The sequence below is a fragment of the Mercenaria mercenaria genome, chromosome 13, assembly GCF_021730395.1.
Source record: "Mercenaria mercenaria strain notata chromosome 13, MADL_Memer_1, whole genome shotgun sequence".
In the NCBI taxonomy this organism is placed as follows: Eukaryota; Metazoa; Mollusca; class Bivalvia; order Venerida; family Veneridae; genus Mercenaria; species Mercenaria mercenaria.
Genome location: NC_069373.1, coordinates 49,186,525 through 49,213,532, shown reverse-complemented (window position 1 = coordinate 49,213,532; position 27,008 = coordinate 49,186,525). Strand labels below are relative to the sequence as shown.

The window sequence follows — 27,008 nt, the reverse complement described above, 5'->3', positions numbered from 1 at the left end:
AAAACAATGAAAAATTAAGATAGGTTGACAATAAAAGGATTAACCTTATATAATACCCCTTATTGTCTAAAAATAGATAAGCCGGGTAGTAACGGAATGTTGAGTGAGGCTTTGACGTCATGGTAATTTCCTATTGACTCACCTACACTCTTTTGTTCTTTGGAATGCTGGGTACGGTCTTATAATATGATACCCTTTACGTAACAATACTGAACAATAGGGAGCAGCGCAACAATAGACCGGGGCTGCAGGCAGTCATACGATACCCTTCCATTGTTCGTGCGCGGTCATAGGATACCCTCCCCATTGTTCGTGCGCGGTCATAGGATACCTTCCCCATTGTTCGTGCGCGGTCATAGGATACCTTTCCCATTGTTCGTGCGCGGTCATTGATGACGTCATAGTCACGTGGTATGGCTGCAGGGCTGCAGGCAAATTCCGAAACTGTCCGAACCCTACTACTGATATCGCCCCTTGATTATTTAACATTAGTGAACTATATGTGCCCAATCAGTGAATCAACTTTTGTTGTTTTTACATGACAGTAAACTGAGGTCGTAGAATTAATAGTAATTAGAAGTAATTCCATTATACTGCAATTTATCTATGTTATCTACAAAATCAAAATGTTGCTATCAATGACCTAAATTTGTATTATCTTAAAGGGCAGGAACGAAATATCATATTTCATTCATCAGTTGATTTTCAACATACTAAGTCCGTTTATATTAAATTGTGTTGTAGATAAAAAAGTGGTTGAAGTGACACTGTATGAAATTAGCGCTTATCTCGTAGGTCATATATCTATTTACGAGCTATGCACTATATTCACATACTGTAATTGTATGTCACGCCGATACTGTCTAAGGGATATGGTGACATTCTTGCTTTTAATGTGGAGAACCCACGATTTGTTTTAGACACGCGCATGGTCCTGGGTAGTTCAACGACCTTACGCAATTCAGCCGTATAGCTTCTTCGATCAAAATGGGGTTTCGAAACCCCAGCGATCAAGGGCACGTTATTCCAAGATATTTTTCTGGTACCTAGGGAGAATATTTTTCCATTCACCAATAAAAAGCCCGAAGACCTTTATGCAGCTGTTGTTTTCGTACCGCGATTTTATGTTTAAAATGGTTTTGGTACTTGTAACATGCGTAAATGCTGAGTTGTACTCAACCTCAGGCTAGTGGGCGTGGACAGTAGCTACCGTTCATGAACAGGCCCAGACAAACCGAGGCTGCAAACTATTTATTATTGTCTTGTTGAGCGACCTGTGGAGTTTCCGTATTTTCTATTTTAGTAATTTGGAAACACAAAAATTCAATTTATTTCGCATGATAGGCAGTGAGAATCATAAATTAAATGATAAATAGACGTGTATTTTGCTACTTTTTGTTAAATAAAGAACGACTTCAAGGTAAAGTGAATTGATAAACGTAATAATTGTCATTTATAATCCCAAATGCTTCAGCTCTGAGCTATCTAAATATTGATCAAGATCATAAATATCTGTTCAGTATGAAAAAGTGCATGAAGTGCTTTATTAGATTTTAAATTTTAACAGTAAACGGATCTATTTTAACAATGACCTATGTTAAAACTTGCTTTTATTTTGCTTGGTTTTCTTAGGCTAAAAGGATATTCTTATAGAGTTTTATTGAAAAATTTTGTTCGCAGGTATTTTTCATGTTAAGAGTTATTGGATATTCAAAGACTGGCGTAAAATGAATAAAAAAACTGAAACCAAAAGGAATCTTTTGCCAAAGAGTGATGTGCAGTTTGCGGACATCTCACCACCATTTGGTTTTAAACATGATCTCCATATCGGAAAGGAGAAGTACCAGGAAAGACCTGTAGACGTTGATGATGGACCTGTTTCACCGCGTCCTAGCAATGAAAACTGCTCGGAAGTTGTAAATGTGAGTATCTCGTAGTTGTTTAAGTCTGTAGTAGATAGAAGTCATATAGTTTTATCTTAATATCGTCAAATAGCTTTGACCTCTTGTAATAAACATTTGAGTTATAAAGTATGACTAGATGCAGTGTTAAAAATAACTCGTCAGCATACTCAGAAAAGCCTGCTCTTGGTAGTAAAGTTTTAACCGCATTCTTTATGAACCAATGGGTGCGTACCAAAAGATACTTACGTCATCTACACTGGTCGCAAAGGCATACTCAATCGTGTCCAGCATGATAAGAGTTAATATATAAACTTTAATGCAGTATTAAAAAATAACAATGTCTTTGAGCTTGGTACTTAACCCGTTTTAATGACTTATCTGACTACATCTGAGCTGACTTCTTTTAAATGAAGTTTTATGTCTGCTATGTTGCTATTCATAGCGTAGCAGACTATTTCTACCAAACCAAAACTTAACGCTTGTAGAAATGTCATTTTTGGAAAATATGTTGTTGACGTGTACTTTGACTGCGATTGAGTTTGGCTTTAAACCTCTTCGGTTTCAATTTAAACATTTGTTTTCGTATGCTTTGTGATTCGTTTATATGCGACACGTCAATGATACACCAACAAAAATGTATAAATGCATTACTCTGACCTTTCTTTTGTACAACAGAGACACAGATTCACCGTTTTATGGGCAAATACATGCAAACATGAAAACAAATAAGAAATCCCTGATGAAGTAAAATAGTCAAATAGCATAAGAGATGGCATTTTTTCCCTTTAAATGATTAAACCAGCTTAAAATCAACCATATTTAAACATCATTTATTTATCCTTTTTAAGAAAAAATAAGTTCCCAAAGTGTGGTTTATTGTAGGCCTGAATGATATATTGTTTCGCATTACAACGAAATATTCTGGTTATTCTACGATAAATCAGACTTTAAAACTTGTTATTTTGATTCTAACACGACATACTAGTATCAACAGTGTTAGAAAAAAGTAACTACTTCTTACGATATGAACTACACTTCGTCCCACGCACCTGAATCTTTCTATACATAGAAATGACGTCAATAATTTGCACGCGCATGGGTTATCGCAAAATAACCGTTAATTGATTTCCTCCTATGTATCATGGGCGTAGGAGCGAGGGATGGGGGAAGGGGGCAACCGTTTCGACCGGCGGTTTGAGGGGGGTGGAGGTAGCGGCAAAGTATTCTCCATATTTTCATTTTTCTAGTAAGTTTTTACTTCTTTCAAGACTTATTATGGATAGATTGTACAAAATTGGCCAATTTTCATTTTGTAAGCGATTTTTTTGCTGTTCAAAGTGAATTTACTTCTGAATAAGGAGGGGTAGAGTTATACATCTTTAAAAATACCGAGTTACATGCGGTAAAAGTTCTCTATTTTGCCTTCATTCTTTAGATTACATATTGTGGAAGAAATGCAGGTAGGTTTTACTTCTGCCCCAAGTTTTGAATGAAGTGAGCAAAATTCAAAACAGACCCACAGGATTCGACCTCAATGTTGGAGGTAGAAATCTGTCTCATTAAATTTGTTTACTTGAGGCACCCTAGAAAAAAAATATATTTACAGTTTTATTTTGTGTTTTATAATTGTTTAACAATAGTTTGGTGTTTCTTTTATCAAAATTAATGCTGTAATGAATTATCTGTAAACGTTTTAGACAGTGGCCATCACACTGAAATTTGTCTCTACTTGAGCTTGAGGGAATACCATAGATTATACAAAATTTACAAAAAATGGCACGGTAAAAGTTGTTTAAAATTTGCAACACAGTGTGGAACATGGTCAACTTTAAGAATATACCAAGCAAATGCTATTTTTTAAACATTGCTATTACGGGTCCAATACCTTAAGTGTGCCATTTTTTACATTCTTCTGTTGAAGCCCTTGACATACAATCAATTAGCGCTGCATTTGTCTAATTGTGTATATAAAGTTGTGGAAATATCATTTCCCTTGAATGGACAATGAAAAAAAAAAATAAATAAAAAAAAAATATATATATATATACATGTATATATATATATATATATATATATATATATATGTGTGTGTGTGTGTGTGTGTGTGTGACTTTTACATGCGTAAACAGGACTAATAGTTAGGCCTACATAGATTTTGTAGACACTCAAACCGGAACTGCAGTGACTGCGCTCAGTGATATATTATTTTTATAAAATGTAATCAAACAAATGTTATATTAGACTGCAAGTTATATCCCTTTTCCAAAATGTTGTGGGGGTGGGGGTTGGGGGGGGGGCAGGGGGTGAGGCAAACTATAGTTTGGCTCCCCTGTCCTAGCTTTGGGGGGCCTGGCCCCCGCTGCCCCCCCCCCCCCCCCCCCACCACTCCTACGCCTATGCGTATGTATATATAGGTTATTTGGTTTTCGTTTTAAAATCGTTGTTTGATTGAAAATATTTATATCAGGTATCTAGAGAACATTTATACTGAAATGATAGAAATTCATCAAATATGAGTTTGGTCACTTGCTTTCCAAGTTTTAAATAATAGTTTATAAAGCAACATATTATTCACAACAGCTACCAACAAGAGAGCAGTTATCCTATAGCAGGTTACATTAAAGTGAACATATCGTAAGTCACATCTTAATCAAGACGTGCAAAATGTGATTTTTTGCAACACTTCTGCCTTGAGCGGTGGACGTTACATATTTTTTTTAGCTCACCTGAGCACAAAGTGCTCACGGTGAGCTATTGTGATCACGTTGTTGCGTGTGTGCGTCAAGTCGTCCGTCCGTCGTTAACATTTGTGTTTGGACGACATCTCCAAAACCAATAAATGGATTTTTTTATATGAAACATGGCCAGGATGTTCCTTGGGTGGTCCTCTACCAGAGTTGTTCAAACGGTTCAGCTTGGTAGCTCATAGGGTTTGCCAGAGCTAGAAATAGAAAGAAAACTTCAAACGACCTCATAAACCGATGATCCGATTTTGAAATAATTTCCCAATAATGGTCCTTATGTCACCCTCTACCAAGATTTTTCAAATTATACCGATTCGTCAAAAAAAAACAACAACACAAAAAAACATGGTCTCTAGAGGGCGTGGACTCTTTTCCCTATATACATATAGTGAAAACTTTAAAAATCTTAAAAAAAATCTTAAAAATTGTATGAGACTGCTTCCCCGATTTTAGAATAATTTTACACAAATGGTCTCTGTGTGACCCTCTACAAGGATTGCTCAAAATTATTTTGATTGATCAAAACAAAAAAAAAGTAAATAAATAAATAAATAAAATAAACATAAAATAAAATAAAAAAAATGGCCACCAGAGGGCGTCATTTTTCCCTATATGTATTTAGTGGAAACTTTAAAAACATTCTTGTGTGAAAATAGTTGCCCGACTTTAGAATAATTTAACATGAATAAAAATATGAAACTGCTTCCCCGATTCTAAAACGATTTTCCACAAATGGTCCCTGTGTGACCCTCTACCAAAACTGTTTGTTTTGATTTGTCAAAAAACATGGCCGCCAGAGGGCGTGGTCACTTTTCCCTACATGTATATAGTGGAAAGTTTAAAAACCTTCATGTTTGAAACTGCAAGCCCGATTTTTAAATCATTTTACACAAATAGTTCTTCTGCGACCCTCTACCAAGATTGTTCAAAATATTCCAATTCGTCAAAAACATGCTGAACCGATAATAGCCTAGAGCCTTAATATTTGGCGTGTGATATCAGATTTGTAATGTCTACCATAATTATTCAAATTATTGCATTAGGTTCAAAAATGTGTGTGACATGTACATTGTATATAAAATAGGCTAACATAGAAGAAACTTAACTGTACTTATAAAAACACACTAGAAGCCTTGTTTCAAACAGTTTTAACATTGGTTCAATTTTGTTAAAATAGATCACCGTTTAAGCCAGTGCTAGGGGCGTGAGGCAGTTTACATTACATTACCTCCTTAATAGGACTCAAGAAAACCAAGTTTGCTATCATTTTGCATGCTTCCAAAAGATCATTTCAAAAAATTATTTACCCTTATACTGCAATGTGACGGTTGTAAAATAGTTTCTCCGTACCCGGATTCATTGTTGTTAGATTTTCAGGCCCTTTGGGATTAGGGAGTCCATTCAAATTTCCTTATACCCCCATTACACCAAGCTCGTTTTCAGTACGTTCTAAAAATGTAGCCGAACGGGCTCAAACTGTGTGGCAACGGAATAGTAGCGACGTTCTACAGTCTAAGAACTTTATGGACAGGCTCGGACGGGGTTGAACGGGAATGGTGCTCCAGAACTTTGAGCCTACTCAAAAATTTCTGCCGATCATTTCGTCCTAAGTTAGACGGACTGACAATGTACTTAAAACGAGATGGACGTACTAAGAACTGAACCGCGTACTTCGAACGTACTAGAGACGTGGTATGACGTAATGCGATCGGGCGTCAATTACAGTACGTGTGCACTCCGACCGGATCCGTTTGTAGCTTGCTTAACCCGTTCACTGAAAGACCGTATTACGTCCTTAGTGCGTCTTTATTACGTCTGAATACGATCAAAATAAAATACTAAGTTTGCAATACGTTTTTAAACAGCTCTAAGAGTTTACAATATGGTCTCAGTTCGCTGCGCACGATTTTAGTACGTTTATTACGTTTATTCACAGTTCCTACAACGTCGAACCCGTCTGCAGTACAATTACACAAGTTAGGGTATAAATACATGCCGTTGCCGTACAGGTTCAAGATTTGGGCACAAGGTTTAGCCAAGTTTATGCCTTTGTTTTTTTCTTCTTTGACTTTCTCACTCTGTCCTCCTTCATCCTCGGACTTGCAGACAGAGTCTTCAGAAGGTGCAGGGAATAAATTACGACGCTCATACTTTCGACTTTCACATTCAGGGGCTGACTCAGGAGACTCTGTATCGGCTTCTGTGAGAAATTGGTCTTTTACTGCTTTAACACTTTACGTCCCGTCTCTGTTTGGCTTCACTTTTCTTTGGAGTCATATTGATACTTGCCTATTGCTGTGGATTGTTTTGTGTCTTGAGAGTTTGAAGAGACAAACGAGAATGAGAACTGGGCGAAACGTGATGGGTTTTAATAGCCATTTGGCCAGAACGTGATTGCAATTTACGTTCTGAACGTACTAGGGAGAGATGAGGACGTAATCAGAACGAGTTGGTCGAGTTACAAACTTCTTTAATCTGAGTACAGACGGACTTTGACTGCCCACAAACGGTGTCCACATGGGGTAAACAGGCATTTTTTTCGAACTGAACTTACTATAAACGGACTTCAGACGGGATAAAGACGCGATGGACGTATCAAGAACTGTTTATGAACTAACTACGATCGCATTATAGATATTTTCCGGCCAAAGTACAAACGTTCTAGCCAGATAGCAGCCCGTTTTACAATATTTTAGGACGGATTGGGACGCTTTGAGAACTAGTTTAATGTGATGCTGGCTTAAATAGAATTCCGCTTAAGCCGGGGTGTTTCACATTTTAATATTTACATTCGCCCTATTCTTATCCATTGAAACTTTTGACGTTCATTTCATATGAACAGTAAAAGGAAAGAAAAGTTACGTCATCGCTGCTTAGTGACAACCGACCGCTGTTTTGACAACGTATACTCAGGGAGAACGTTCCTTAGATGACGTCGCAGTTGTTCCGTCTGGCGAACAGAATGGCCAGGAAACTGATTTTAATGCTAAATGCTACAAATTATATGCAATTCATAATATTATATAAATGGAAAGGAAATATAATGTAAACATGTAAATATAAGAAAGGAATCTATAAGGTATTTTGACAAATAATTGTCTTGGTACAGTGTAGTCATTAGCGATATGTTCTGCATTTTTTCAAATGATATATAGGATATATCACTATATTTCTAAATGTTACAAAGTTAAAACTACTTTTTCATTTTATATCCACCACGTTAACATGTTGTTTGTTTTCAAATATTTTGGTTTTCTATTACTTAATCTTATTCGTGGCAGCCCTTTGCAAATTCATAAGTTTAAAGAGTACTTAAACTACATGTATATTTCATCTTGTTTTTAGCTGCTTTTCAATAGTGAATAGTTCATAGGCGCATAAAAATCTCACTTTAATGCATGTATTCTGAAATTCAAAACCAAATGCTTTATTTTCTCACGTAAATGAATGCATAAATACGCTTTACGATCACACAAAAAATTAAACAAGAACAAATTAGGAACAAACAGCTGTAAAACGTCTGTAAAATATCTGTATTACAGCTGTAAAAGACCTGTAAGTGGAAAATTTACCAGAAATACAGTTGAAATTTTCAGATGTAAAATATGACGGTCTCAAAAATACAGCTGTAAAATTTTACAATTGAAAGTTACAGCTCTAAAATGGCCATTTCTCAGCTGTAACATTTTTGGAGGGAAAACTGAAATTTGTCAGGAATCTTTAGTATATTTTGTTTGGATATATATGAATTCACACTTGACAGCTCATCTTCTAAAATTTTGGAATAAAATGTAAAGCAAAATTGTCATATGTTTCCATGAGAAAGAAAGTTTATAAACAAGATCTGATGCATAGTTTCTACTTCGTACCATTCTCTTGAATTTTGCAGTTGCTAAATTATACCAGATTATTTTGCCATTTTTAGCTCACTTGACCTGAGCCAAAGGCTCATGGTGAGCTTTTGTGACCGCTCAATTGCCGTCGCCAGTCATCCGTCGCCAGTCGTGCGTCCATCAACATTTTCTAAAAAATCTTCATCTTGAAAACCACTGGACAGAATTACTCCAGACTTCACAGGAATGATCCTTCGGTGGTCCCCTTTCAAAATTGTTCAAAGACAAAGAATTTAATTCCATGCAAAATCTTCTTGTCCAAAACCACAAGGCATAGAGTCTTGATATTTGGCATGTGACATTATCTTATGGTCCTCTATCAAGATTGTTCAAATTGTGCCCCTGGGGTGAAAAGAGGCCATGCCCCGGGGTTTACACATTTTACATAGACTTATATAGTAAAACACTTTAAAAATCTTCTTGTCTAAAACCACATAACCTAGGCCTTTTATATTTTTTATGTAGCATTGCGTTGTGGTCCTCTACCAAAATAATTCAAATTATGCCCATGGGGTGAAAAGAGGCTCTGCCCCGTGGGGGGTGGGGGTGTGTGGTTCTTATGATTTACATAGACTTATATAGGAAAAAATAACATTAAAAATCTTCTTGCCTGAAACTACAAGTCCTATATTAAGTTTGTTGCCTTTCCTTGTGTTTCTCTATCAAAATTGTTCAAATTATGTCCCTAGGGTGAAAAGAGGCCCTGCCCTGGGGGTACCAAGTTTACCATAGACTTATATAGGAAAATATTAAAGATGTTCTTGTCTGAAAGTTCAAGGCCTAGGCATTTGATATTTGGTGTGTAACATTGCCTTGTGGATCTCTAACATGTCTGTACAAATTATGCCCCTAGGGTGAAAAGAGGCCCCGCCCTGGGGGTCACTTGTTATAATTATGAGTTATATAGGAAATAATACTTCAAAAATTATTAGGTCATATTTCCTAGACTTTAATTATACCTGATGACCCAAGCGATTAGGGATCACTTGACTGTGAACTTGACTGACCTACTTTCTGATTTTTAAGATACAGCCTTGAAATACGGATGACATGTACAGTTTTGCACACCACTTAAAATTGTCTGTCAGTGACCATGAAAGTGACCTACTGACATACTTTCTAATATTTAAGCGTCAGTTTTCCGACTGAAACATGTTACTTATATTAGGGTTATCTTGACCCTCTTGTTATATAACTACCCTATCTAGAGAATTGCAATTTATCCTTAAACGTTTTAACCTCTGTTTTCGTCCCTCTTATTTCGTGCGCACGACATCTTATATTGAGCGATCAACATCTTATTTCGAGCGATCAACATCTTATCTTGTGCGCACGACATCTTATCTCGAGCGATCAACATCTTATCTCGAGCGATCAACATCTTATCTCGAGCGATCAACATATTATCTTGAGCGATCAACATCTTATCTCGTGCGCACGACATCTTATCACGAGCGATCAACATCTTATCTCGCGCGATCAACATATAACATGTATCGCTCAAGATAATATGTTGATCGCTCAAGATGATATGTTGATCGCTCGATATAAGATGGTGATCGCTCAAGATAATATGTTGATCGCTCAAGATAAGATGTTGATCGCTCAAGATGATATGTTGATCGCTCAAGATAAGATGTTGATCGCTCAAGATGATATGTTGATCGCTCGAGAAAAGATGTTGATCGCTCGAGATAAGATGTCGTGCGCACGAGATAAGATGTTGATCGCTCAAGATAATATGTTGATCGCTCGAGATAAGATCCTGATCGCTCAAGATAAGATGTCGTGCGCACGAGATAAGATGTTGATCGCTCAAGATAATATGTTGATCGCTCGAGATAAGATGTTGATCGCTCAAGATAAGATGTCGTGCGCACGAGATAAGATGTTGATCGCTCAAGATAATATGTTGATCGCTCGAGATAAGATGTTGATCGCTCAAGATAATATGTTGCGCGCACGAGATAAGATGTTGATCGCTCCAGATAGTATGTCGTGAGCTCGAGATAATTTAATCTTAAAAAAAATAATTGCATGTCCTAAACATACCACCGTACTAAACTGATAGAGACATTATTTCAATATAAATGTACTGACTGGTTTAGATGACTTTTTGACTGACAGAAAAAGAAAGAAAACAAATGTTAAAATTAACAGTTTAAAGTTTAAACTAATCAATGATATAATTACGCTGAAAACAATGATCATTTCAATTTATTTCTTTTTACATGTTTCTAAATACTATAAAATAAATTGGTAATGTATTTTAAAGCGCCGTTACAGAAAATATCTCACTGCTTGAGAAGTATGCAACTGTACTGCTTTGTAAGAGTATCTAATAACTTTTAAGGGTCAGCGCATCTGGTAGTTATATACTAAAAGTTTGTCATCTGTAGTGCTTCTACTGAAAGTATAGAAATTTTTTTATGTGTTTTCGTTTAAGATGAAAACATTGGACGAGCAATTGAACACATTGTCAGATGTCATAGTAGAGAGCCTTGAAAGAAAAATCGCTGAACCGATCCGCCAGACACAAGCTCAAATTCTTTTTGAAGTACAGGCGAGAAACAAGACATTTCAAAGTGTATATACTCAAACGACACCAGATAATACTGAAAGAGTAATAATAGCGGAATTTGAGGAAAGTGAGAGTTATAGAACAGAGCCGAAAATTTTATATCAAGAGATGGCACATGTGCATTTAGAACCATCACAGAGCATTACCCGTGGGGCTAAGAATGATGATCAAGGCGCTGTGCATTACATTACATCAAAAACACCAATGACATTAGACTTTGGCCGATTTTCGTTGCGATTAAGGGAGAGGCCTGTATCAACTAGACCAAGACCTAAATCTGCAATTGATGTCAAAAGAGGTGAGCATGTACAAAGTACAGTAAAGCTGCCTTAGCGGTCGCAAGTAGTAAGTAGCCAGCTGTCTTAAGCAGTCATGATTTGTTGTTTCTTTATTTGCTGATCAATACAGAGTAAATGCGAGCAATGCAAAAAATAATGTTGACCTTATTTTCACTGTTTACACTGAACAAATCTTGAATAATTTGCTGACTGTAATGAACATGCAAACAGCAATACATAAAGAAGATAAAATTTATAGACAATGAAGACAAAGCAAACAAGCTAAGGAAAATACTAGAGGGCACCCAGGAACGCTCAAACACCACCCAATGGGGAGATTAAACCGGTTAATGGTTCACACCTAAACTCACTCTAAACCACCAACGCTTTTCAGAACTAAAGGTACCAAATCAAAAGTAATTCCCACCGGGTGATCCCTATAAGGATATATGCAAGATGTTTATACTAAAATTTGTGGAACTTTTAATTTGAAAATAATCTTACCCATCTTATCTAAAGACACTGCCGTGTAACAAAGCTTTCCATACATTTATATATATTTTCAGACTCCTGCGATGAAAGAGAATGCCTAGCACACGCTCTACAGTTTCATGTCGAAGACCTGGTCGACAGAATTATTTTTCACGAAAGTGAACTCCCGGACTGTCTTTTAGCAGAGGGGTGTTTGACTGAAGACGAATGTGCATCAGTAAGAAAACTTCGTGACAGAAAAGATCAGGTTAGAGTCCTTCTAAGTCTAATCAAAGGACGGGATTTGCGTGTTCTAAGGGGTTTCATGAAGCACATTGAACAACATAATGAAGATGTCGCTGCGAAAATTATAGAAAAATTTGAAGAAAACAAACGTGACGGTATAAGAAGAAAATTATGTTTTCTCTGTCAGCTAGAAAAGCAGTTCAACGTTAAGCACGTTATTGACAGTTTGTGGGCAATACAGATCATCGATGACGGCTTATATAATACAATTATTTATTCTGAAGCACCTATAGGTGCACAGGAAACATTATGGAAGAAAGTTATTCACTCCCTCAATTTTCTAGATCCACAAAAGGCTGAATTGGCACAAAACAAACTTCTGACATGTCTCACAAGCAAGAATCTTTTCACGCACCTGGCTGATGGCATTAAGAATATGTTGATAAAGAATCATGGAAAGCTTACATGTTCTTGTGAACCAAAGCTGCGTTTGCCAAAAATAAATGCAGAATCGATATCCGGAGAGTCTTGTTTCCCCGATTCAAGCTCAGATGGAACACCGAATGACGGAGCAAGTTCTGTTGGTACATATAACGTAAGTGTAACATACGGTGGTTCACATAACAGATTAACTAGAGCAATAGATGATCAAGTATGTGATTGTCCTTATTTTGAATACTGATATCTTCATGATGAACATACTGGCTAATTCTTTATAATCAATGTTATAATTCATTCGTAATAGTTCTTATTTGAATGTAAACAGCCCTGTAGTATGCCGTTAAATTCTTAAAGTAAAAGTTGTACCGTCTGTATCAATTGTACTAAATAAAAAACGAAGCAAATATTTCAAGGGCAAAGACATTTTACATGGGGAAAAACTTTTTTTCATAATTACAACCACTTCAAATGTTTAACTTCTATATGGAGCTTGCAAATAGGGCGAAATTTAAGAACAAACATTTTTTACGCGTTCAGTGAAATAACATATATCGGGACAAAGCATAAACTTTAGTACAGCGATAAAAATTATGAATGTACTCAAATCGCACCAACAATTTAAAATACGTAGACAAACAGAGTGTAAGACATTTATCCAATATACATTTGAAAATAAAAAACAAACAAACAAAAAACAGCGTGTTTGCAAAAGTTATACAAACTATATTAATCTGTTACTGATATTTTTTCAGCCATCCTCAAAACCTGCTCCGATTGCAGACAATCGTCCTGTAGACAACATATCTGGAGCAGTACCAGAAGAAACATTGTCAAACCATAAAGCACAAATGTTACCAAAGACATATGAGACAAATGAAACTGTTCAACATACAACTACACCAAATGCTGCACAACCGACTCTCCGAAAGAAACCAGTTGTACCAAAGAAACCTGTGTTAGACGGTACTACTCGTCATCTTAAGATAGCTACTTCAAATGCTGCACAAACGACTCCTCGAAAGAAACCAGTTGTCCCCAAAAAGCCTGTGCTAGACGGTATTACTCATCGTCTAAAGATAGCTCCTTCAAATACTGCATGTTGCGAATGAAACCATTAAGTCCAAAGAAACCTGCGACAGTTCATATTTCACCTGGGTGATCTAGGTAGCTCAGTGCAAAAATATCATATGCAGACAAAGGTTCCACAAATCTATAGGAAGATCGGTTGGAAGCATAGAATATATTAAAAGACTCGGTTTGAGGAAGGATAGTGCTGGCACCGGCTAAAATGGAATTTTCTTACACAAATGCATAGACTGGTCTCAATCCTTGATTCCAAAGACAACTTTTTATTTTACACTAAATGATGGGAAAATTGAAACTGTTAATAAATACATAAAATAAAGTTTTATAGGGTTCTGTCGTAGGCCAAATATTCTTACATTTGAAGTAATGTACTGTAAGTTCATGTAAAAGTTCCAGATATATTAGTATTTTTGTTCAACGGATGATTGATTTTATATGTCATTTAACAACCAGAGATGGGTTGTAAATTTATGTTTGATATGTTTTATGTCTAATTTGAATACTGTTTTGCCTTTATTTGGATACAGAAGCAGTAAATCACTACAGCTATTGTCCTTAAAGTGACTATTTTTTATTTAATTATTATTGCTTTTTCAGATTTACTTAATAACTTTTTTGATGATTGTTACTTATATTCTAACGATACATGCCATAACATGCATAAAATTAACATCTATTTGAGTCGGCCCTTTATGAAGACAAATGGTAAAAAATCAATTACTGTTATAACTGAAATTCATTTATTAATGAAAGTACTAAGTGTTCACACCATTTATATCTTTGTTCATATAATCATTTGTAATATAATGTAATGTACGCATTTTTTTTACGGTTGTTATCACAGATGCTAGTATTGAAAGTTTCATTCTTGTATTGTTCGATTATTAGTACAACAAAAAAGTAAGTCAAGCGTTGAATATTCTGTGATAAACAACGGTGAACGCGAGGAACGGTGAGAGAACATTATAACGTAAATTATGAAATTAAATAGCCTCAAGGTTTTGCACGTTACTACTCAAATGAATGAATTCCAGCATATTTTTTCTACATCATGTTATTATATTTTCTGGTCCTTCGGGATCATTGATTTCAACTCATTTAGATTTGAAGATTGAATACTGCTTAAGCCGGTGCTAGGGGGCGTGGGCAGTGTTGCATTTTCCATTACTGCTCATGAACAGACTCAATCAAACCGAGTCTGCAATTTTCACTGTTTGCCTTGTTCTCGATGCTTCCGAGGGATCTACTTTTCAGATTTTATTTTAATAAGCATCTAAGAATGACAGTAAACAGAGCCTTCTTGTATTTTATCGTTTGATCTACCACGGTTCATCATTATTTAGGACTAGTTTGATCACCTACTATTGTAACTATGGTTGAACTATTGTTGCATCGAACTTTCTCTAATTAACGGATATCACTTAGTTATTTTAATTATAGTTTAACCAGAGGATAAGTGTGGTTCATCTAGGGAAAAGAAAGAAAATGCTGACGGCGTTGTGGAATTACAGTATTTTTAGTGTTTTATTTAAATTTATTGTTCTTATATGCTCCTTAAAGGTATATGGATCATAGGACCGCGACAAAGTGTGTATGGATGTTGATGTGACCTGTATAATTTTCAAAAATATTCTAAAGAAGAATGTTTTAGGGAAGTTCCAACGGGCTATATATAGCTGCTACTACAGTTTAGCGTACTGCTCTCTATTCTCGGAGGTGAAGGAGCAGTTAAAGTATGTTCAGTCACGTACATGTGCAGAAAAAACTTCCTGTGTCTCACTACACTACACAGTAGTAGCTGATCGAACTAGGCATTAACTATGAGGGCGATAAATCGAGGGTAACAACGCGAAAACCTTTATTATTTGATAAATCAGTACCAAATACATTAGTCAGGTGCCAAATTAATGTCCCTACAATGGCCGCCAGTATTGGAATTTTTATCAGATGGGTGGTAATAAATTGTCAATAAACTAAGAAAGGAACTTACTTGAAATTTTCAGTACTTGGTAATACATCCATTAGCTATTAGCTATTAAGACTGCCCTCATTCGTTTTGGTATTTGCTGATAAAGTGATTTTATGTAAGTTTGAGTTAAGGACCTCCAGATTTCCAGAACATGATTAATAAGGTCCTGTCTAGATTTGATGTCACCTTCATTTTATGTAGTTTCAGTTTCAAAGTTTTCCAGACATTTTCGATTATATTGATATCTGGGGACTATGGAGGCCAGTTCATGCAAGGAATCTGGTTTTACTGTTTCCACTGTGTGGTCTCTCGAGAGGTGAGAACTGTTGCATTATCTTCTTGGAAAATGTAGGCCCTATCAGTTGGAAGTTTAGCAATTACAGGCCACAAATGTTCATCAAGCACTTCAATACACTTCCCAAAATTAATGTTACCTTCAAGAGGTCCCAAGGTACCTACACTTTTATATGTCAGACTTCTCCAGAACATAACACTCAACAGGGGCACATACATTTCCTTGTACACTCCTAAACACGTGGGTCACCATTTCTCCTCGTTAACACGCTTATCTTTGCCAATAACTACTAGGGTTTTGTCTGAGAATATTATTCTAGACCAGTCCTCTTCTGTTTTCCAGTGAAGATGAGATCTAGCAAAGGCCCTCCGTTTTATTCTATTTCTGGCTGCGAAGGTGGTTGTCTTCCTTTAATACTACTCTTCTGAAGTATCCATAAAAATGCAATCTTCTCTGGACAGTTCTTTTTGACAGTTTATATGGTGTACTTCTATTATAATCACTTGTTAATTCAGTTAAAGTCTTAATTCCTTCTGTTAGTTTTCACCACCTTTAACAACACCCTATCTGTCCTCACATTTATCTTCTTTTTTTTCTTCCACATTTCCCCACCCGCTTGTTTACATTGATGATTTCTAAACTTTCAGCCTGTTTCAAACGCTTTAAACACATTTTTACTGTAGAACTATCTATTTTCAATAATTCTGCATTTTTTCTTCCACTGTAACAATGTTCATGTAATGATAATATGGTATCTTTCACAGATGGAGTCAAATCTTTTCCTCTTCTACCCATGTTACTTTAGCAGGCGAAATATCAAAATGTAAACAAACCAGTAACTTCCCTTTTAGAAAATCTTCAGGTGCTAATATAGATTGTTACCCTGAGAAATTATCCTACACTTAATTGGATTTTAATTGGAAGAAAACACACTTTAAATTTGCAGTCCATTGTAAATCAATAACTTAGCGGCCATTTCGAGGACATTAATTTGGCACATAAGTGTATAATGAAGAAAAACAACCTTTGTATAAGTGTCATAAAAACTAACATGTCCTTTTGACAAACTTGCTCACATATATATGTATATATTTGTATATATAAAAAAGGACATGTTAGTACTTATCGATGTAGAATTGTAATGTATATAATCTATTTTCAACTGTTCTCAAAATACAGGTACTAAAATCTGTAATAAATACCTATACACCTGTATATTGAAGATTATTAACTTATCAAAAGACCATATTTGTACTACATGTGCCACCACTTATGCAATGTTGGTTTTACATTGTTGTAATGATATTTAATTTCTACATTTATTTGCTGCTATCCCCAAAAATGCAAGTGCTATTAAAGCTTAATTAACACCTACATGTATTGATTAATTACTGAGAGGTCATGTTAGTGCTTAATGTCTTCTTCACTTTTACAGAAGTATTTGTACTTTGTTGTAAGGAAACATGATATGCAAACTAATTTTTTGTTTCCCCACAAAAGCTGCAATTATTGATACCGTTACATATTGAATGTTATTTACCAACACAATATTTGAAAATACATGCACATTTATTTGTATGCTATCTGTTTTAACCTTTATACATCAAAGATAACTTGCTGTCAAACCAACGCATTTGTTCGCGGCTAACCCTAAAAATGGAAGTTATAAAAGCTGTTTTGCAGAAGACCTCCAAACCACAGACAGAACGAGGTTTGTTTTATATGAAAACTGAATACCGAATAAAACATGTTTATTATGCTACTAAGCTACTAAAGAATTGTAATTTTATTGACGTATGCCTTAAAATCCGGAAAAGGACAGCACACTTCAAGATAGCGATACTATAGTTTTACAACTGTAAAACCTGTACACTTGTAGTATTTGCAATTATGCCAGAGCCCTAAAATTAGAAAATAAGTAAGTTTTTCATTGATTTAATATTTTCTGAGTCCGCCATATGAAGTTTTTGACAGACTACCATTTGCAATTAAATCTAAAGGAAACGATAATACTATTGTAAAGAAATGAACATAATGACTTTTCTGAAATCGACATAATTCATCTATGAAAAAGAGACTATAAATAAAAACATCAACTTCTTAGAATTGTTGGTAAACGGATAAAAGCAAACCAATTATGGGGGCAAGGGACAGTAAGTCTGCAAATTCCACAAGTATGTGTTGATACCAGTGCAAAAAAGCCACAACAATCCAATTTTGAGAAATGCCAGGGAAGTGCAAAGCGGATGTATTGAATATACTTAGCACTTCTTCATAATTGTAACATTTTCAGCTTGTCGATTCCGTTGTTTCTATGATAAAAACGAGTAAAACTCAGGTGTCAGGACACTAAAATTTGAGGCAAAACATGGCATAAAAGCACACTTTGCGCGACCTGTACCGTATTATTTGCAAATAACTGACCTAATAAAACATATGTCTAATTTCCAAGCATGTGACCATACGAAAATAATGGTTGTAAGAAAAGTGTCTCATAACTGTTTACTTTTTCCGCAAATTTCAGCTGAATCTAGTTGGAATTATGACCGTTTCCATTTCGTCTAACTTCCGTTACCTCAGGTAAGATTTTAGACCCGGTCGTCTACATGGAGCTAGGAAAATCGACTCAAGTATTTATTTATTTTACACAATTACTCGTCTGCAGGAATCCTAAGTTCTATAAATATCATAGATAACCAATTGAATATAAATGCCTTTAAAATACTTCCACTTATTTTATTAAAAAAACCTACCTGGACTGCAATACGAAACTGGCCCCTGTCACTTAATTTACCTGCCCATTACTAGTACATTTTTATCGTACTGTCACCGTACTGTTCCGTACTACTGAATGAAAAAGTTTTCCATTTTAAAACAATATGTAAAGAAATGAAAATAAACAATTGTTAGAATTGCTGAAAACGATGTTTAACCTAGATCTCTGAAATTTCAGCATTGGTTCATTATCTCAAATATCTCAAAACGAAGATATGTGAGTTGTGGCCACTTCATAATGTCTTTATCCGGAATTTCAAGGCATGTATCAGTAAAACACGTATCAGTAATGCGTGTATTTATCAGTTTATGGTCAAAGGGAGATCAAACATAATAAAAAACGAAATTTGTTTTTTTTATGTAATGATTACTTCCGCCAACAGTTAAGACATTTGGAGGTATATATTCGTGTACCTTACCTTTTATTGTTTATCCACATTATCAGTTGAGATAAAGCACCATTTCGGAACGAAAGTTAACAACGGAAACACGATTTAAAATATTGAATATATTAGTTTCAATAAACGTGAATTTTCCTGACGAAATAAAAGAAGACCCAAAGTAGGAAACTGCTGAAAAAAATGTTACTTTATCTTGATATCAGTTTTTATATATTTATGAGTTATATCAAGCGATAAAACTTGTCTTTATAAAAAAGCAAACAAGTAGCAAAATAAAAACAAAGTACTATTTCTGATTTTAATGATAGAAGTCTTCATATCACCAAAACATTATTACAACATGGTTACCGTCATCATAAGCTACGGAAAGCTTTCAGTAAATTTTACTACAGATCGTCCGAACTGTTAGGGAAATATAATACTAACCTAAAAACGCTTTTAAAACTTAAGGACTTACACACCCGGAATACTATGGAGATGTAGTTTATAAAATTCGGAAAATTAAACATAGTCCTTATTTTAATTAGATATTTGTAAAATGTGTTAAAAAGTTTATCAAAAGAGGATGCGATGCGAAAATCGTGAAGCACATCGCATTTTTGGTGATTGACCCCTCTACAGTTAATCTCTATGCTTTCCTATTTGATGGTGCGATGACTAATAAAGTGTAAGACTCCATGATGCTTTTCTTTAAATCCTACATAAAACGGACGAAGGGAGTGGAATTTTGCCTTGAGGCTTTCTTAGTCGTGCCATTAAATGCTAGGCCTTCAGACAAGTTGTTGAGTACATTGGTGTAATTATACCTTAGAATTACCTTAATTTTATGTTTTTCTTATAAATATGATCTTTTTTTTCGCAAATGTTAGAGCCTTTCTCAGCGGGGATTTTATTTACTTTGTGTTGTCTAACTTGTTGAAAATAGGGTAAGTGCGAGGTTGGCATGCCCTAAACGGGTTTCAACCTCCAGTTTCCTTAATATAGGTTACTGACCATTCCAAGGCGGTGCCCCTATTTTCAACTTGTTTTCTGTCTGTCTTGTATTTTGTGTTGCGTATGTTGTCTTGTTTGTTGTTAGCGTTTCTTTCCTCTTTCTCCTCACTCCCCCTATCGCCCCATCCTTTCCCCTTGCAATTGCGCTCCCTTGTTTTGGCATCCCCTCCCCCTTTACTGTGAGTAAGCTATCGTGCCCATCTTAATTTTGGCTGCCGGAATCCTAAGGCGGTGCCCGATTGTTGTTTTTTCCTGCTTATATGTGTACGTTTGTGTGCTTGTGCGTCTGTGTGCCTTGGGCGATGTCCTACAGTGTTGTTATATCTTACTTGTCTGTTTACCTAAGTTAATTAATTGTGTGTGGGTGTGTGTGTTTGTCTTTGTTACATGAATGTCTGAGTTGCTGTGATTTACGTTATAGTGTACCTGTGATTAAGGAACACAGCATTACCTTTGTATATTCATCCTTGTTCTACTTTCCCCTTCACCCCCCCCCCTTCTACCCCTTCCTCCCCCTCTATCTATATTTTGCATAAAATTAAAATGTACTTGTTGGATTTTTGAAGCAACCCGTCTGTAATATTTTTCCGTTACAGGTTCTTTTTTTGTTATGGGCCTACTTTGCAAATGCATGGCTCTAAGGCTGTGTTTGTGGTGCTCTGTGCTTCCAAGAAATCTATCCTTACCTATTATATTCTGAACTGAAGTAACCGGAACTCCAAGCTCCTACTGATGTTGCAATGTTTGTTTGTTTGTTCGACTGAAAGTGTTTATGTGTCAAAAAGCACAAAGGACACATTTGTCTATTAAGGAAGTTCACAAGCAACACATGTAAACAACAAACAGACATACACGTTAAAATATATGCGAATGATCAACGAATCTGCGAAATGGAGGAATCGTTTCTATTCACGGAAACGTATTGATGTCAGAATTTGATATCATTTGTGAGGTTATTTTAATGTGTGTCGTACGTAGAGTTAAAATGTTGATCTACAGCAAAATTTCCAATTGATTCAAGCTAAAGAACAAATTAAAACAATATTTATTTTTATATTGATATGTGTAAATAAGTATATAATAAAATGATATTTAGTTTTGTATTGAAAATTTGCGTTCGATCGTTCTTTAGCGAATAAAAACATTGTGTTCATAAAGTTGCGCAATATTTCCGATAAAATTCCCGATACTCAGCTAATATAGCCTATAATTGTCAATGAAATCTATGAAACAAATATAATGTATGTCGCATAACGTGCTTTAGAACAGTAAATCAATCGGCTTTTCGTAAGACCTGTTGTGAAAATAAATTGCTTTTATTTCTATGCTCTAAAAGGATATTCTTAAAGGGTTTTATTGAAGATTTAAATTAATGAATAATCAGAGAATATTTTGCGTAAAATGAATAAGAAATCTGAAAACAAGAGTAATGTTTAGCCAAAAAGTGATGCGCAGATTACGAATATCTCGCAACCAATTGATTTTAAACATGATCTCCATATCGGGCAATCGGAGAACGGGGAAAGACCAAAGGACATTGGCGATGGACCTGTTTCACCATTCCCTAGCAAGGATGACAGATTGGAAGAAGCTACTGTGAGTACTTTATGGTTGTTTTAGCTTTTAGAGTTCCGTAGTGAACCGAAACCAATATCTTAATACGATCAAGCCACGTATAAGCTTTGGCATTTTGTACCAAAACAACAACAACAACTTTTGATTAAAACATGTGGCAAGATGCAAAGTTGATAGCAGATTTTGGAAAACCGGCTCTGGGTAGAATAGTTATAATTGCATTCTTTCAAGATCAATCTTTTCTATGATATATAAATGTCTCAATATTTAAAAAATGCGCAATAAATGCGAATTTGAGTTTTCGCCTCCTGTTTTGAATGATTTATATGACTATTTCTGTGCTGTCGTGATCAATGCATCATTTTTCTAATGTTGGCCTATGTTATTCCGATTACGATATAAAGCAGGCCGTTTCCATCTTGAAATGTAGCGTTTTGTGAAAAAAAAAACTTGTTTACGTAGTGACATTTTGGTTGCGTTCATTTGGCTTTAAGTTTCTTCAGTTTCTACTTTTACATTTTTATTTCGTATTCTTTGTGATCTGTCATATGCGACACGTTAATAATATGTCAGCAATACACCAAAAGGTAAAAATGCATCAACTGTCGGGACCATTGTTAAAGTGCAAAAGTGGCACAAATTCACCGTTTTATGGGCAATGTCATGCAAACATGTAATCATGCAAATAAAAAAAATGTAAATGTCTTCATATCCTTCTTGAATTTTTCAAGAAGCAATTCCATAGTAGTTTTGAAAAAGCTGGACTAAAATAGTTATCGGTTAGACGAAAAATGGATGCATCACAAGAGCAATGAAATTCATGTTACATACAATTTAATTTTGAATTAATATACATAGCATCATATGCTTATAATTTGATCAATCCTATAGCAATATGATCTATCGCGAAAACTTTACATTAAATTGTCCTCTAATGAGTCTTCCAAAGGGTTAGAGGTCGGGGTATTTGTTTATCGAAGCGTTTTGGGGTCGACTGGTCTGATAAACATTTATATTTTTTGTCATTTAAGTACCTTTATTTAGAGTCTGTAAAACTGTGTTTATGTTATCGTTTAAGACGCAAATGTTCAACGAGAAATTAAAATGGATTAACAGATGTCATAGAAGAGAATATTCAAAGCAAAATTGCTGAATCGACACTGAAGACACAATCTCAAATTTTATACGAAGTGCGGGCGAGAAAAAAGATATTTCAAAATGTTTATACTGAAAAAATGCCCGAGTTTACTGAAAGAGACATATTAGCGGGGTTTGAGAAAAGTGACAATTATATAATTATACAACAGAGCCAAAAGTTTTAAATCAAGAGATCACACACTCACACACACACACACTCACACACACACACACACACACACAAAGAAAATCAACATCTCAAGGTTCTATACTTGGGCCTTTGCTCTTATTAATATATGTTAATGACATGTCCGCAGTGATAAAAAACCTGTTACTTTATGCAGATGATTCTGCTATTTTAGTATCAGGTAAATGTTTTTGTATTGTTGAACAGGTTTTGACCGAGAAATTACTCTCAGTAAATCAATGGTTAATTGACAACAAATTGTCATTACATTTAGGCAAAACTGAGTCCATTGTCTTTGGTTCGAAACACAAACTAAGGTCAAAGTCCATTGATATATCTTGTAAAGGCACTGCAATGGAATCTACTAAATCAGTCAAATATCTTGGTGTTACCTTATATCAACATTTACCGTTTGGTTCAATGGCATATAATGTTCTTAAGAAAGACACTGCTCGATTAAAGTTCCTTTACTATAAGAAAGAGTTTCTTACACAATGTACTAAAAAGCTGCTTGTTACGTCATTGTTTGATTATGCATGTTCAGTATGGTACAATGGATTCACATAAGTTGCAAAATACTCAAAATAATATGGTTAGATTTGTACCTAATCTTGATTCCAGAACTCGTATTGGTTATGAACATTTTAAATATCTTAATTGGTTACCAGTTGAGAAAAGGGTTCACCATTTGATGTTGTGTCGTGTTTTCAAGTTCAGGAACAATATGGTCCCTGGGTATATGGATGAATATTTTGTAGCCCAAGATTCTGTGCATAAATACAACGCTAGGCTTAGAAACAAAGGATGTTATAGCCTTCCTAAGGTAAAAGGGTCGGGCTCAAGGTTGTTCAAAACTATGGAATGGGTTACCATCAGATATAACAAAGATAGAAAAGTTGCATCATTTTAAGATTGCTAAAAGTAACTTAATGAACAGTTTTTAGTTGATGTCTACTGCATTTTTATCAAACTATTTTTAAGTTTCTCTGTTTGTTTCGGCTTAGGTATGTCTTAATATTTTACTAATATCTTGATTTTAAGCTTACAGTGCGATTTACAAGTGGTTCCTTTTCAAACACTTGATATTATTTAACTGGTATTATTGTGATTAAGTCTATCTGTGATTTCCTTTCTGTTTGCTAAATTTGTCCACTAGATTTCTGTCTCTACAAATTGAATCAATTAGCTGTGACAATTACATTTCAAAGTTAACCTGTGATATGCAAATTAATTGTGTTGTTATAAAAGTTTTATTTCAGTGTCTCTACTATAAGGTCCTCAATGGTAATAAGCGATTTCACAATTTGTTGGTTTCCCTGTTTAGTGTCAATGAAAACTTTCTATATTGGTGATATTATGAATTGCCATTTACATATATAACGGTTTCTGTGTAACGCATCGTTCTAGGGATCCTGCAATTCCTTTTGGATCTTTGGTCTTGATTACGAAACACACAAGATATACCGACATCATATTCGGTACGGAATGTAATGTTTATTAATCTTTATTCTATGTTTTAGTAAAGGGAAAACTCATGAGATAGAAATCATCTGAAATTTTATCACTCGAGGTGAGATATATTCTATATATTAACGAAAACAAACAAATTTTCTTTTTATTTTATGCTCAATTACGTTGAGATGTGCATTTTGCAACTATTTTTATCTCAGCGCGGGAAACAGACGCGCGTAAACAGACATGACGTCAGACGTGCTGTGACGTTATAAAGACGCATGCAACATAAAGTTCCATTTTGTTTTATTTTTTGCTGCATAACGGTATGAAATTCTCTTTAAGTGAAATAATTTGAATCAAGAAATATACAATAAAGAACAAAGTGCGGCTACAATTTTCATCCTGTTTTAAGCAAATAATTTAAAATTCATACACAATGTAATGAGGGGGCGGAGCTATATCTCTCACAGTGTGAAAATATAGATTTCATATTTTCACAGTGTGAGTGATGAAATATGAATATATTTAACTGTTAGAATACAGTATTTCATTACTTAGCATAAAATAATTATTAATCTTTTTATTCTATGCTTTTTCAGTAAAAGGATAAACAATCAGTTGGAAACAATCCAATCTTTTAAACGTATATAGAAACATAGCGTCAAGCGTTTATTAATGTTGTTATTAATGCTTATACATTTATTGGTCAACATGTTTTTGTTTAGTTAAAGACATTCTATATAATTTCTAGGTCGACTATACTTCGGTGTCGCAGTCGCCGTCACACCTTGGTTACAGTTTTCCGTGTAATATTATATCTCGGTACACATGTATTGGATTGACGGTTTGGTCATGAAACCTACTGAAATTATCACATAAGATAACTCATGATTAAATATTTTACAAATTATGGCCTTTTTTCAACTGAGAAAATTTGTTTAAAGTTTCACGTGTGACTATAAAAATGTATCTCTGTAGCAACTCTCAGTGGATGGAAACAATATGCTTTCCAGTGGTCAAACTACTGAAATAATCATGTTAGATAACTCTTGGTTGAGTTTAATTTGAAGTATGAATCGTTTTCTACTTAGAAAACTCGGTTAAGATTTTTTGCGCAACAATCAAGTTGTATCTCAGTAAGTACAAAATGCATTGGAATGAAACTTCGGATACTGCTTTTAAGTCATCCAACATACTAAATTAACAAGGTTAGGCAAAGCTTGGTGGATTTCTTTTAAATTATTTCTCCTTTTCAACTTAGTAAACTGGTTAAAATTTTGCGGGCAGCTTATTATCAAGCTGTATCTTCTCAACATATCTTTGTGTTGGATTGAAACTTCACAAAATGCTTCAAAGTTATAAGACCTATTGAAAGAATTAAGTAAGATAACTTTTAATGGAATTTTATGTAATTTGTGGCATTTTTTGAGTAAGAAAGTATGCTTAAAGTTTTTAGTTCAACTAGCTAGCAAGCTCGATCTAAAAAACATCCATTTGTATTGGACTGAAACGTCACACAATGTTTTCTAGTTATCAGACTTACTGCAATAGCCAAGTTAGATAATTCTTGGTGGAAGGTAATTCAAATTGCAGTCCTGTTAAAGCTTAGAATGTTTGGTTAAAGTTTTCCATGCAGCTAACTATCAAGGTGTGTCTCAATAACAACTACGTGTTGGACTGAAAAGTCAAAAACATTTTTCTCATCCAGCGTTTATTCATAACTAAGTTAGAGAACTCTTTTTATATATTAAGACAAATAATGACCCCTGTTTAAGCAGTCACAATTATCGGAAATGCCCTTAACATACATATTAGAATCAGAGTTGTTGTATCGTCCGAAACGGAAACTATAGTTTACGCTTACTTGGTACAAATGCAAATCTTTGAGAGGAAAAAAAGGCATATAATAAATAAAGTTACCTAAGTATAACGTAACTTTATATCTTTATATCTGCCAGCATCCTTCGACGAACGTGAGTGCCTAGCAAACGCCCTACAGTTTCACGTCAAAGTACTCGTCGATGGGATTGTGTTTTGAGACAGCGAACTACCAGACTGTCTATCAGCAGAGAGATGTCTTACAGATAACGAATGTGAACCAGTGAGGACACTTCGAGGCAGAAAAGATCAAGTTAGAATCATTCTATGCCTCATCAAAGGGTGGGATTAGCGCATCCTAAGACTCAATGAAGCACATTGAACAACACAATGAAGATGTTGTTGCAAAAATTACAGAAAAATATTGAAGATGATTAACGTTAGTGCATGAGGGCAAAATTATGCTTATTGTGCCAGCTGCTAAAACAGTTAAAAATGTAAAATATGAGGTTGACAGTTTATGGCAATACAAATCATCGGTGACGGCTTATATAACAAAATATTTTTCCGAAGCACCTGTAGGCGCGCAAAAATCTGGAAGGAAGTCATTTACTTTCTCAATTCTCTAGATCCACAAAGGCTGTATTAGCATACAACAAACTTCTGACATCTCTCACAAGCATCTAATTCATGGCATTTACATACATATATATGTTGATAAAGAATCACGGAAAGAGACTGAAAACGGTTTCAATTACA

The 27,008-nt window shown here is 35.0% G+C and overlaps 2 protein-coding genes across 2 annotated transcripts in view; one reads left to right on the top strand and one right to left on the bottom strand.

The window, feature by feature from the left end:
- The window catches only part of LOC123529744 (uncharacterized), a 60,598-nt gene that overhangs the window by 23,634 nt on the left and 9,956 nt on the right, over window positions 1–27,008 (bottom strand). The gene's annotated exons all lie outside the window — the stretch shown is intronic.
- On the top strand, window positions 1,365–19,744 carry LOC123530337 (uncharacterized). The gene is made up of 4 exons (XM_053521772.1): window positions 1,365–1,922; window positions 10,988–11,420; window positions 11,967–12,712; window positions 13,311–19,744. Exons 1-4 carry the CDS (start codon window positions 1,728–1,730, stop codon window positions 13,665–13,667), a joined length of 1,731 nt encoding a protein of 576 aa, XP_053377747.1. The 5' UTR covers window positions 1,365–1,727; the 3' UTR covers window positions 13,668–19,744.

Coding starts and splice junctions, on each gene's coding strand:
- LOC123530337 (XM_053521772.1), top strand. CDS start 1,728: ATGAATAAAAAAACTGAAACCAAAAGGAATCTTTTGCCAAAGAGTGAT. Junction 1,923..10,987: donor ACTGCTCGGAAGTTGTAAAT/GTGAGTATCTCG, acceptor TTTTCGTTTAAG/ATGAAAACATTGGACGAGCA. Junction 11,421..11,966: donor TGCAATTGATGTCAAAAGAG/GTGAGCATGTAC, acceptor ATATATTTTCAG/ACTCCTGCGATGAAAGAGAA.